Source organism: Ammospiza nelsoni, chromosome 1 (assembly GCF_027579445.1).
Source record: "Ammospiza nelsoni isolate bAmmNel1 chromosome 1, bAmmNel1.pri, whole genome shotgun sequence".
Taxonomy (NCBI): Eukaryota; Metazoa; Chordata; class Aves; order Passeriformes; family Passerellidae; genus Ammospiza; species Ammospiza nelsoni.
Window position 1 is genome coordinate 44,762,378 of NC_080633.1, and position 14,468 is coordinate 44,776,845.

The 14,468-nt window shown below is 43.1% G+C and overlaps 1 protein-coding gene across 1 annotated transcript; it reads left to right on the top strand.

Annotated features, from left to right (window-relative positions):
* The first annotated feature begins 10,109 nt into the window (after positions 1 to 10,109).
* Positions 10,110 to 11,582, top strand: XCR1 (X-C motif chemokine receptor 1). The gene has a single exon (XM_059487258.1). The coding sequence runs from the start codon at positions 10,110 to 10,112 to the stop codon at positions 11,112 to 11,114; it is 1,005 nt and encodes a 334-aa protein (XP_059343241.1). The 3' UTR covers positions 11,115 to 11,582.
* Positions 11,583 to 14,468: the final 2,886 nt, after the last annotated feature.

A 14,468-nucleotide genomic window follows, 5' to 3' on the forward strand; every position in this document is an offset into this window, starting at 1 on the left:
ACAGACAGGCTGCTGCAGACCCCCAGGACCAAGTGCTTTGCATTACCCACATCCTTTGTGCTTGGCTGCCTCTTCCCCAGTGAAGAAGCAGCCTCAGCAGCCACAGCAGGTGGTTTCACAAATGCATGCTTGGTTCCACTGCACTGCACAGCCCTGCAAGTGCCTGCTGGAAGATCAGGGCTGAAGGTTTGCTCTTTGCACCTCAGTCAGCTCAGCTGCTGAAGAAGAGGTACTGACATGTACAGAAGTAGCTTTGGTCACTTGGGGTGGTGGCTAAAATATGTAGCAAAATTCAAGAGTTTTGTCTCTGAGTCTTAAAGCCTTTGCAGGGGAACTTGAAAGCCTCGTGCTCCCTCATGCTGAGACACCATGGGGCTGCTTCTTTGGATCGGGAGGGGATAAGTGGGATCACATCCCAGTTTTGAAGAAGGAAATATGTTTGTTAATTCTGTGTCCTGTGTGGATTCATCATGTCATCCATGATTAACTAGCCTGAATTTCCTTATCATCCACAAATATATTTAAAGTCTGTTTTAAGTAAGGAATAATTTGAAAAGGGAAAATGTCCAAGGAGACAATTTTTCTAGATTATTTCACCTTTATGCAGGCCTGGAGACTCTTGCTAACAGTTCCCAATTACATTACTGCCTTCAGCTTCTTGCCTTTTGGTTTTCCCCTTTAATTTGTGTGAAGGAGCTGCTCACAATTCTCAGCTCACAAACTTGATTTTCTTTGAAAGACACAGCAATGGTTGAGCATAATATCACTAAAGACAAAGAACGTGCCTCTGCCAGGTGGATTAAAGAGGACAGGTGGCCTAAGTAACTGGAGCTTTCTTGGGGTAAGTGTAGGGCAATCTAGGAGCTGGGGAACAGTTTTGGGAAGAGCATGCCGGCCCTTGTTGCATAAAGAATTGTTTGCCCTCACTGCACTTACCACAGGATCTTGCCAAAGGACAGATGGCCGGAGATGTTATGAAATGGCTCAGGAACTGGAATATTAAGATTTTGTCTCGGTTCACACACAGAGCCCCTGATGTTATCCCCTGCTGGGGAATGTGGGCTACAGCTGACTTTCTGCTAAGAGCCCCTTTTCTGGGTGGACTTGCTGCTGCTGGCCACCTGCTTGCTCATACTCTGGTGCTGAAATATGTGTGTACAAGCAGCACAGCATGGCAGATGGGAGTGTGCAGATGCCTTCAGCAAAGTGGTAAAGCACTTTGAGATGCCTCTTGTAACAACAGTGAATCTTCAATATAAACAAATGAGCAAAATGCTAGAGAAAAAGATGTGGGAGTGTGAGACCAAGCCAGGTCTAGCAAGATCTTAAGGATTTCTGAGCTCAGACTGAATGTTTCAGCCAGAGATATTCAGCCCAAACCTTTGAAAAGAACAGCTGTGCTCACAGGGGTAGCCAAATGAAAGGATTTCTCTGAAAAGCCTATTGAGAGGAAAGCATGCACTGACTCTGTCTGCCAGGAGATGGATTTCACCTGGTGCCACAGACCAAATGCAGTCCAGGGCTGTCTGAACTGCAGTCGCTGCAGCATCAGCTCGACAAGTCCTTGGTGCTGCAGTTGTTGTGGGGGAGCTGGGGGAAAACATTTGAAGAGATGCACCATGCCTGGGCTGTTCCTCCAGCCTGTGAGCAGACATGGCACATCAGGAGGAAGTGCTGGGGTTTAGGGAAGTAGGGACTGAAACAGGACAGGAATGTTCTCGGTTGTGGTCAATTGTTTCTGGTGCAAGCTATTAATTGCCTCACTGTTAACGTAAACAGTGCTCTGATTGTACTGTGTTTTGGGGTTGTTTTATCAAATGGGATTTATTTTGCTTTGATTCATCAGACAAAGAGTGTTGGGAAATTGGCTGTGCTCTGGAGATGTCCTTGCACAAGGAAATTCCTCCAACTCTGTCTCCTGTAGAAAATGTAATTTTAATTATGAAAAGCTTTGTTTTCCCCAGTCAGTTCTGTTTTCCCAAAGTCTGACTGAGCCCTGAGCCACCCCCTCATTGAGCTACTTCCAGACCACCATTTGAGATGCCATCAAGTTATCAACCCAATAAAGCCTCAGGCCATTCTCCCTTGCAATTTTTGCTTCTCCCTTGCATTTTCTTTTAAAGCTTTTATGGTTCTGACCACCCTGCATCCTGCACCTCTTTTCTCTGACGCCAAATTTAACCCGAAGAACAGCCCCAGCCTTTGGTTCTCTCCAGAAGCAGATGGCCACCAGGAGCAAAGAGAACACATGTATATATTATATATATGCAACCTGTATATAATCTTCTCCAAAACTCACAGGAAATGAGTGGTCAGTGGTGAGCAGAGTGGTTTCTTTTGTCTTCCTTTATTGTTTCATCTGGTTTTCTAGCATCACCCTCTTCACAGGCTGCAATGCAGAGTGGCAGTTTTGGGAGCCAAGTGACTCAGATGGGTGGCAGCAGAGGGGGCAGCAGAACTGCAGCAAGGTGTGCTCAGATGTCCTGCACCTCCATGGCAGTGGCAGCGCTTCAGGTCTGCAGTGTCAAGAGACCTGTGCCAAAGATTGCCCCATCCAAACCTGTCAGAACACAGAGCAGCTGCCACTCTGAGAAAAAGCAGCATTGACAGAGCAGCCAACAAATTTGTCCTGGTGATAGGCAAATGCCATACTGTGACTTGCCTCATGCTGAGGCCCATTACCCCTCTGGAAGCAGGAGGCTGCTTGTAAATCAGGTTTGAGTCTTCATGAGAGCTGCAGCATGTTCATCTAAGAGAGCAGGTAGCAATTCACACCATCAGAGCAGGGACCATCATACAGCCAGAGGAGAGGGGTATACAGAGATGCTTCATACATTGACCTGGCTGCAGCTTTGTTCTTCAGTCTTGCTTTTGCATCCTCATGAAAAGGCTCCCTCAGGTGAGTTCCACACTGGGGGCAGTGTGCAAGGACTCCCAGCCTGGCCAGGGCAGCCCATTGGGAGCAGTGGAGGCACACAAGGTGCTACTGAGCTGGGTCTGGGTGCCAAGGAGCCATCCAGGATCAGGGTAGGGAGTAGCTGATGCCAGTGAGTACAAGTGGGGTGAATAAGGCAAACTGAAACTCTCTGATGTTCTGCAAAGCATAACAGATGTGATGAAGGGAAAGAAAAAGAAACTGATTAGAAAGTGCTGAGAAGATGTATATCACAGCAGTGACATATACAGTTCTGTGACAGTTGATGAAAAACTCAACATGAGCCAATAGTTTGTACTCACAGCCCAGAAAGCCAAATGAATCCTGGGCTGCATCAAAAGGACCATGGCCAGCAAGTCAAGAAAGGTGATTCTGTCCTTCTACTCTGCTCTTGTGAGGCCCCACCTGGAGTGCTGAGTACAGTTCTGGTGAACCTGACAAAAGAAGGACGTGGAAGTGTTGGAACAAGTCCAGATGAGGCCACAAAATTGAGACTGGAGCATCTGCCCTAGGAAGGCAGGCTGAGAAAGTTGGGGCTGTTCAGCCTGGAGAAGAGGAGGTTGTGTGGAGACCTCATAGCAGCCTTCCAGCAACTGCAGGGGGCCTACAGGGAAGCAAGAGAGGGATTCTTCATCAGGAACTGCAGTGATAGGACAGGGAGTAATGGGGACAAATTGAAAGAGGGGGAATTTAGGTTAGATATTAGGAAGAAATTTTTTACTCTGAGAGGGATGAGGCACTGGCACAGGTTGCCCAGGGAGGTTGTGGATGCCCTAATGCTGACAGTGTTCAAATACAGGTTAGGTAGGGCATTGAGCAACCTGATCTAGTGGGAGGTGTCCCTGCCTGAGGCAGAGGCTTGGGACTAGATGATCTTTAAGGTCCCTTCCAACCCCTTAACATTCTATGATTCTTTGTTTTTTGCTTCCTTAGACTATGCCCAGCCTTTCACTGTGTGCAAGCACGGCTCAGTGGGTAGAATTCTCTCTCTTTCTCTTCTTTCCCGTTTGGCTAAAGCCTTGAAGTCTCTGGGACTTCAGCATCAGAATGGCTTCATGAGTGGGCATGGTCTGATACGAGTGAGCCCATTTAACAGCCAACAAAACCAGATTGTGCCTGCACTGCCAGGGACAAGGACAGACTCTGTGACAAAGCTGGGCTCTTTGCAGTGACACTGCTCATCCATCTCCCCAGAAAATACATCTCCCTCTGCCTGCGCACACAGATGCTGAGGCTGCCGCCATCATCTCTCAGGAGCCTCAGGAGCAGGGCATACTGGTCACATCAATGGCTGTCAGCACAGTTTCCATCTGTTTCAGTATCATTCCTGCAGCAATGGGCCCAGCAGGAATACTGGAAATCCCACCCAAAATGTTGTACACAAATTCTTTAGACATATGGCTTATAATCCTCTTGGGAGAAAAAAAAAAAAAGGGTAATATAGATTAACTACACCAGTAGAATGGAATTTTGCAGAAAAATACAACCCTATTGTTCATGTGGTCTCTGAGCTATAAAAAATGAGTTCATGAACTTTATGTGAAGGCTTGAATTTTGCTACGCTTTAGAGAAAGACATGAGGTTATTTCTCCCCAAACTGTGATGTGCTCCTTTGCCTTAATAATTGTCTTTGTTTTTTGTCTGTAAGAACCTGTGAGGGAATAGAGTCAGCTTTTTTACACACATTTTACTTAACAGACTCCTCATTCAGCTCTAAAATTTTTGTTTAAGTATAGTACAGTGGCTGGTGAGATCTCTCAAGGACAGCCCCACCTTCCAGTATATTGTCAGGAGGGTATGTGTGCATCTGCACAGAGAGATGGGGAGGGGTCAACATTTTGTTGGCAGCAGAAACCTGCAGATATGCCCTGCTTTAGCAAGAAAAATAAGAAGTGGTTTTGCTTGGTTTCGACTGCCAAGAAAAACAGCTACTAAGAAACAAAGTGATGCTCGTTTTCATGGGCAAATAATGGAGCATTTATGTTCTCTATGGAGCAGATGGGAAAGTGGCATGCCATGTCACTGCTGCCTGGCAAAGAGAAATGGGCTGGTGTCCTGGGCCTGGCAGGAGTGCTGCTATGAAGAAAAATCACAATTACATATCAGATACAGAGATCAATGCAAGCTCTTTGCTTGCAAGAAATGCATTTAAACTTGCACTCGTCTACACTGTTGGAAAAATATTGACAATTTCTCCACTCAAAAAACCCCAGAAAGCTCCTGTTTTCTGTTTCCTCACAGCCAATTATTACCAAAAGGATTACTTCTTATCATCCTGCAGAATTGCTTACTCATCCCACCCCTGCATGAACTACCAGGAAAACCACGGCCAAGCCCTACCTGACTGCAAGCAGGGAGCAATGCTCTCGTTTGCATCATCCTACAAAAATAAGGGGCTGGATTTCTCCTTGCCCTTGCCCTAGGGGAGAATAGAGAATACCCAGAGCTGCAATCCTGCTGGCACAAAGCCTTTTGCAGGAAACCACAAGCAGGATACCAACCACCTCCACTTCCACACAAACCTCTTTGGCTAAGGTTGCTCGTGCCTGTGCTGGGTTGAACAGCTGCTGCCCAGCTGCTGCCCAGCTGCCAGCACCACATCCTTTCCAATCAGCCTTAGCACAATAAAACTGCAAACTTGCTAGTGGTAGTCTGAATCCCCTCACCCAGATCATTAATAAAGATATTAAATAGGACTGGGTGCAACACAGCTCCCTGGGGGACACCATTAGTGACTGGATGTGGCACCATTCACCATGACTCTCTGGGCCAAGCCATCCAGCCAGTTCTTAACCCAGCAAATGCTGCACCTGTCCAAGCCAGGGGCTGCCAAGTTAGTATGGAAATTTGAACTCAAATGTGTGTTTCAGGGGGGGTTCCAGACTCTTCATTTGGGATGTTTCTGCTTCCATAGATTGTGGTTATCACAGGGCTGACGGCCAGGACTGAGAGGCAGAGCTCAGGGGGAACAGGAGGCCACCAAAATTCTGGGCTGACTGTGAGTGCTGTACCTGCCTTGTGAAACCCATGGGGCATAAGTGGAAGCATTGGTCTCAGAAAATGATCCCAACCCAAGAGAATGTTTTGCTTTAACAATAGGATAAGAGATTCCTTGACAAGCTGGGCTTCTCGAGGCTTTGCAAAACTGAATTGGACAAGAGAATTCCTTCTGACTTTTCACTTTACCTTGATCTTTTGCTTTATCCATGTCCTGGAAGTTTGTTACCACATGCAAATTTCCTCTAAAGCAGACAAAAATCTCATCCACCAGCACAGACCACACTGTGTCCAGAGTACACTTGTGCTTTGGACCAATTCTACCTGCCAGTCACGACTTCCTGTCCATCTCTTACGTGTGACTCCGAGGCTGTGCTCCAAGACAGATGCCAGTCATAGTTAGGGAAGGAGAAATGTTATTTATTGTGTTTTAATTTCCCTAAATTAAATGGCTGCTCCCCAAACATGCTTGAAAAACTAAAGCATTTTCTTGCCAGAAAAGGTCACATCTGGAACAAGAGATTGGCTAAGGAAGCAGCTACCAGATAAATTTAGTTTAGGGGAACAGAAATTTATTTTATGTGTCAATGCTTGTTGCCTGTGAAAACCAGCCTGCAAAAACTTTTTTTTTTTTTTTTTTTTTTTTTCTCCCTGGGAAACATGGAGAACATGCTGTGAAGTCCAGAGGCTTTTTAAATAAAGTGAATAAAAAATGCCATCAGTGCATGCCTTATGGTAGGGGTCTTCTCTCTACTGCACTCCCTTTGTCTTTTCCAATTAAGATGAGATTAACCTCAGCTTGTCTGTGTAAATGCCAGGAATCTTCTTAAAGGGGGCTGTCTCAGCTGCCTCTGCCTGGTGAGGAGACTGGTAGAGCACTGAGTGGGGGCTGATGTGGCTTCTGCCAGTGCCTCCCTCTCCTTCCACTGACTGCAAAGTGAGCAGACAACTCCTCCCAGCCACCCTTTCAAATGTTCAGTTTGAAAATGAAATAAACTGATGAATAATCTGTACCTTCAGCTGACAGAAGTCAAACTTAATTTTCAGAGAAAAAGAAAAATGAACTGGAGATCACTCATAGTATTATTTCCCCATTTCTGTATTAGAACCTTTTTTTAGTATGATGATACAAGACAAAGCACAGCCCTGTTAGAAAATTAAGGCTTCTGGAGAAGCAGTTTTTCTGTATAAAAGTGAAATGAATGTTGAATGCCTGGCTGAGTGCTCTTCAGAAGGGCAGGAATGACTTTAAACTGTATGATGTGTTTCCCTATTACTGTTTGTCCTGACAACTGAAATTAAGGTCATTTCCTTCTTTCAACCAACTTCTGCTCTCACTTGTACTGTTATACATACATTGAAAACAGTTGCATGATTTGTATTTCTTGTGTGACACTGATATATTTTTTTACCTGTTGATCCAATCACATAATTTTTTATCTCCTTTGCATATATCTTAATTGAAAATCCATACACGGCTTTTCTTACTGTACAGTTGAAATGGAGAAGATAAAATACAGTAGAACAAAAACACAGGTTTTAATTTAAGGGGTTTTGAGGTAAAAAGAAAAATATCTAAGTGCCTTAGATTCCTGCAAGGTTCTCCTTACCATCAGTGACCTGATGGAGGGTTCCTCAGCTGATATAATCCTGATCAACCATCCGCAAGGTCTGATACTTTGTAGGCTGGAGCCTCCATCTGTAATTTCATAGAGCCTGCACCAGGTAAGATGTCATATGATGGATGAACTTGTTTTGTGAAATGTGGCATTAACCAAGGGCTAACTTTGCAGCATTAAAAATCCACCAGGAACAAGCTACCTCACAGAAGTATTTTCTTACATTCTCTGGAAATGCTGGACACAAAATCAGAGAGAGGATACCTGTCCCCATGTAACCAAGCTTTCCTCTGGCTCCTCCCAAAGTGCAAGACAGAGCCTTTTGGGTCAGGTGGGTAAGATTCCGTGGCATCTGGAAATAGCAAGAGTTACTAACAGGGTTTCCAATCACAGCTGTCTGCCAGCATGAATCAAGCGTCTGCACACTCAGCATGTCTCCTTGGGGAGGATGGAGAAAAATAGAGACTTTTTGAACTGCTGAAACTATTTACCATCTCCTGTCATCTGAACTGTGAAGAAAATAGATGTGTTGGTACAATTCTTTATTTTGGCTTTGTAAAATGATGCTTTCTGCCTTGCAAGTATTGTTTAGCTCCTGACAGCAGGCAGGAGAGTGAGCAAAGCTCCCCAGCAGATACCTGCTCTCTAACCACTGCCTACCCTGCAGCAAGGGTGTGAAGAGCAGAATGGTGTGATGTGATGAGGGACAGGACATGTGCTGGTCAGAATACTTCCCAGGCAGATGCAGTGATCAGGGCTGAGGTCTTTGTGAGAAGGTTCCTGTGTCAGGGGCCAGCAGCAATTGTGGCAGAGATCAGGAGCAGCCCAGGAGCAGCCCAGGAGCAGTCCTGCTGGCTGTGAAGCCCCTGGCCTGTGGGCAGACCTGCCCTGGGGTTTTCTGTCCCTGAGTAGTCAGCACGAAAGGAGAGAGTAAGTGGTGAAGACACAGGTTATACTGTCCTCTCATCCCTGGAGATGCTTGGTTATTAACAAAGAGGCTTCTCTGCTCCCTTAGGACAGCAGCTAAGGAGCAGCATACCCCAGCCTGAGCTGAAATAGGACACAGTGATGGTCAGGACCTCAGTCTAAACTATTCATTGCTTAAATGTTGTCTGTACTATCATGTAAAACCAGAGAGGATGACTGCCTTTGCAAGGACTGACCCTGCATGCCTGAAAACTGCAGCATTGTACAAACTGAGGGCCACAAATATCTTTCCAGTTAGAACTGAGACTCTGGTAGTAAATGTTCCAGGGCCACTTGCTGTCACAATACTGAATCCTACACATCCCTTGCCTCCAAAATTTGCTGATCACAACCCACTGGATGGATGGTTCCTGTCCTGTGCTGCCTGTGTCATGTTCCAGCTGACCTGAACCACTTACCCCCACAGATGGCATTAAATTCTGGCAGCCAGGAGTGCTCCCAGACATGCTTTCCTGGTGTAGAAATAGCTCTCCTGTCCTCCAAAGGAGGACAGCATGCCTTTTTCTGGCTGTAGAAGGCAGATTCTTCTTTCACTGATTAAAAAAGGAAAATGTCACCAGCAAAATTTGGCCCGAGCTCTGGGGTTTCTTTGTACTTTGAAGGAACTCAGTGGCAGGTCTCTCACTGGCTTCAGTCAAAACAGGATCCAAACATGTTGATGCAGATAAGCCTTTTTCTAGGATAAAGTGTATTTAGACTTCAAACCACTGGTCAGAGGCATGACTGATTTTTCTGTGCCTACTTTTAAGCTTAATTTAATAAAGAAATTAGGCTACTGTAGCCTGATTGTATGCCATCTTCCCAGTCCCACTAAGTTTTGATCCTGTTGGCCAGTTTCAATTCACCATTGACCTGGAATTAAATTCCTGCTTGCATATAGACAAAGAAGTACCACTCCCAGAAAAGGACTGTGATGTGATTTCTGCTTCTGTTGCATCCCTGAGAATCACCAGGCCACAGAGGGGCCCAGAGCACCCAGCATGATGACACTTCTGCCACAGCTTTGAGATGTTTAGATATCAACAAACCTCAAGATAAAAATCTGTAAGAAACCTGACTTTTCCTGCTCTTAGTGCTTACAGTGGTTACTACTGGTTCTGCTCAGCTTTTTAGGTTTATGCAGTGCAGAACTGCAATGACCAAGAATCATCTATACAGTGAAGTGCTTAGGAGTTGGATACCACTCCAGAAAACTGAAAAAAAACCTACTAGCATATTTGAAAGTCTTGGCACCTGAGACATTTCTATCAAAAAACAATGCACATTTATACAGAAAAAACTTGGTAATTGAAAGTTATCACCAAATATTTTGGTTCAGAAACTGAATTTCTGACTTACGTATTTGAGTGCTTTGCAGTAAGTTTTTCATATTTACCTGTTCATGTTCTAGTCATAAGAAGAAATGAGTCCTTTGTCTCCCCAAATGAATAGTTTCACTGCTGCTTTTTCTGTCTTAAAACAGAAGCCTCCACAGTGGGATTTTAGTTATTGAGTTGATTTTCACAAAAGATTTGATCGCTGCAGTCCTTTGAAGTAGCTGCTGGAGAACAGCACAAGATTTGCATAGAAAAATGGATGAAGGATTTTATTTAGATGATAATTCCTCATATGAATACCTTTATGAAACCAATGTCTGTGAAATGGGTGACTATTTCATATTTAACATCTATCTCACTGCTGTCCTCTACATTCTGGTATTTTTCCTCAGTCTGCTAGGAAATGCTTTGGTGTTATGGATCCTACTGAAATATGAAAACCTTACATCTTTAACAAACATCTTCATCATGAATCTCTGTATCTCTGATTTAGTCTTCTCCTGCATGCTGCCTTTTTGGGTAGTGGACCAGTCCTTTGGATGGATTTTTGGTGAGTTCCTTTGCAAAGCATCAAATGCTATTTTCTCCATTGGCTACTACAGCGGTGTTTTCTTTTTGACTTTAATGACTATCTTGAGATACTTGTTTGTGGTGAACCCACTTTCAACTCTGAGATCCCAGACGTGGTGCTGTGGTGTTCTCGTGTCCTTGGCTGTTTGGACTGTTAGCATCTTAATTGTGGTTCCTGAGGTGATTCATACCACAGTGCAAGAAGACTTGGAACAGCACAGGTACTGTGATTATGCCAATGGGAATTGGAAAAAGGTGGACATTTACATGAGAAATGTACTCTTCCTGTTTTCCTTTGGAGTCATTGTATTCTGCTACTTCAAGATACTCATAGTCCTGCTTAGAGCAAGATCTCGCAGAAAGCACAGAACTGTGAGACTCATCCTCATTATTGTGGTGGCTTTTTTCCTGTGCTGGGCACCCTACAACATCCTCAGCTTCCTGACTACTTTTCCACCACCTACCTGTCAGTATGTGAAAGACTCCAACCTTGCCTTTCACATCAGCCGTCAAATTGCTTTCTCCCACTGCTGCCTCAACCCTGTGCTCTATGTATTTGTTGGAGTCAAGTTCAAGAGGCATTTGGCACGGTTATGCAGTCTGTGTTTACACTGCAGCAATGGTCAAGCCTCCAGCCCCAGGATCTGCCATGAAGGCAAATTCCAGCATGAAGGGACATCCCTCTATTGAAGCAAGACCTAACTATTAGGACTAATCCTGAATGAACTTTCAGATTTTGCATGCTATGGATAGCCTCTAACTCTCAGAGGCACTTCCCTGAAAAGACACACAAATTTATTCTTTGCAAACATGCTGTGTATGGAAAATAACAAAATGTATTTGCAGTGGGATGAAGAGATAAGAATGCCAAGAAATTACTTTACATATTACTTAAATGGCCTGAAAGTCTTAAGTTCACAATTTTTTGAACTGTGAGATGAGTTTTCTCTCACTTATACTCTCTTTTGAAAAGAAAACAATTGCTTTTTCCTTTGGGCATTAAAACATGGGTTTTAACATAAAAGCTGTTGAATATCTATTTCTTACCTGACTTAAAATACTTGGATTGTATGTAGCATTAGACACATAGGTATTTTTTGTAAATTTTAATGCCTTTCAATGTTTATCATTTTACTCATTGGTCTTTTTTATTTTGTGGGGAGAAATGTCTCTGGATTAACTATTCTGACAATAGCTGCAAGACCTTAGAGTTTCTGAAGTTCTCAGGGCAAATGTTATTTTATCTTTTGATAGATACATATATATAAAACTAGTTTTGTGTAAAAGTAGTCTTTTGGGTCTGAAATTGATAACTTTAGGAGAGCCCTTGAAGGAACACAGATGCTGAGCAGATACTTCACTAGGATATCAGTTTTCCTTCTGTTACTGCTCTTTCCCACAGGATTCTTCCAGTCTTTGAATATGGTTTCAGATGATTGCAGCAAATAACAGCTCATCTTCTGAGCAGAGCAGGAGCATATTTGCCTCTAATTGCTCCTTTTTACCTCCTTTTCTCCCTTTCCCATGGTGCTGAGAACACTTGAACTTATAAATAGGTTATAGTGCAAGAACAAATGGCTTTTTAAATAGCAGGATAAAAATGGTTTGCTTTATTTGTAAAATTGATTTTTGGGGTTTTCTTTAAGATAAACTGATACCCTTCTTCATTCTAGCTCAATAGATATTTTTAACCCCAGGCAGTGTAACATATAGTACATACTCCAGTGTAGCTGAATGACAAAGTCCCTGCAAAAGAAGAATATTTAATTTCCCAGCATTTATATAGAAAGCCAAAGTAGTTTTGCAGTGGCACCAAGCAATGGTTTAGCAGTGGTTCTAAGCCAAAATTTGGCTTTTCACGCATCTGTCGTAAAATGTCTACGCTGTTTTTACACTATTTCATTTGACCTCTAAAGATTATCTGGAGCAGACAACAGATTCTTCACAGCTGCTGTGTAGTTTACAAAAAGGAGATAGGCCCATAATACAATATCCTATTTCTGATTATACCCAGAAGCAAGAATATCTAAGGAAAAGCATAAGAATGAGGTGAATATATATGACATAGACCAATACAGTCTTCCTAGGGCTTGTCCATAGTTTCTAGTTTGTGCTTTGGTTTAGTTGCCAGAACAAAGTGTTTGTATCATGTCCCTTATCATCAGATGCACCTTTCTGAACAGATCACTCCTGGTATCTCAATTACTACAGTAACTGCGTACAATGTAAAAAATTAAAAAGGGGACTCATTAATTCTACAGGGTTCCAATTCACTTGTGTTCAGACAAACCATGGAAAGATAGAAGTTGTCATTTTTTTCTGGCTGTGGTGGAGACCAGCATTTGGCTATTGCTTCCTGAAAAAAATTATTTTGAATTTCATTTGAAATGAATGTGGCTTCAGGAGACTTTGGGCTGGGGACTGAATACTATCAATTATTGAAGAGATAAATTATTGAAGGAAAAATTAGTCCAATTTCTTCTATTCTGGTAAGCCAGGACCACGTCATTGGTACCCGCAAATCTCCACATGAGGAAAATACTGTGACCATGAGTACCAAGAAGGTCTCATGCACCTACATAATTTCAACAAGCTGTCATTCAACTCATTGTCCTGGAGCCACATGAATGTGAAATATTTACTTTTCATATATTTTACATCTGTCTAAAACAAAGTTGAGAATTATAATAGAAGCACAAAGTCTGAACTGATCCTGCTCTGCCCAGTTTTTAGCAAATTATTTAAATCTGCTTGTAACTTCAGCATATTTTGTAATTTTTTAATATATATTACAGTGTATCTGAGTATGTAAAAAGAATTCTTGATATTACCCAACTGTATTGCTGACATAACAAAGTAACTCAGAATGTAGATATGTTGCCTCCTGATATAATGAATTAGTACTAATAAACATTCAGAAATCCAATGGAATTCTACCCTGTGACTATTATTCTCAGCCTCTGATAACCACCTATTAAGGTATTTTCAATTGAAGAAGTAATTGTAAATTGCCATAGGTTAACTCAGCATGGAAGAGACTTCTGGAGGTGATCCAGTGCTCTGTGCTGCTCACATAAGTTTTATCTGCCTGATCAGACAAGGTCACTCAGGGCTTTATGTGGTCAAACTGATAATCTGCAAGAACAGGGACTCAAAGTCCTCTGAGCCCTTGTTGCAATGCTTAATGACTCATATGGGGGATGTTTTTGCTTCCATACAAACAAAATTTCTTTTGCTGCAACCTGGTGATGTTGCTTTTTCCTTGCCTTCTCTGTGTTTTCACATTAGAGAATGGAAAAGAGCCATCAGATCTCCCCTAAACCTCGTTTTTTCCTGGGGCTAAATATATCCCAGCCAATTTAGTGTCCTCATACATCATGTGCTCCAACTCCCTGTCCATCTTGGTGATCCTACATAGGACTGGCTTCAGTCAGTCAATGTCCCTTTCTTGCATTTTCGGCCCCAAAACTAGATACTCTACTGCAGACCGTGAGACCTGCAGTACTGAGACATTGTCAGTGGCCATGAAAATGTCAGGCACAGTGGAATAAAGGTTTCCCTCAGCCTGATAGCAGCACAGGCCCATAAGCAGTTAGTCCTCACTGCTGCAAGGCCACATGCCTGTGCTGTGTTCTATTTCTGTCCACTCGAAATCCAAGATCTTTTCTGGCAAAGCTGACCTCTAACCCCATCTTTAAGGAAACACCCTGTTTCCACTAAAATCAATGAAAATTTTGCTTCTGATCATAATCAGAGCAAGAATCAGATGCACAAATGTGTGCAATTTTGGCAAAGCCCAGCCTGTACTTCTTTACTGCCACAAGTGTTTTCACTGAGAGTCAGGAAACTTTCATATTCTCAGTGTTTTGAAATATTGAGTTTATTGCAACCATAAGTAAAATTCTACTTTATCTTCTCCTTATGGTTACTCTGCAGCTGAAAATGCCCTTGCTTATCCACAGAAACAAAATACTGAGAAGGACAAAGAAAAGCGTGAGGAGTGGAGTACTCTCTCCATACTCAGGAACTGCTCAGGTAACAAAA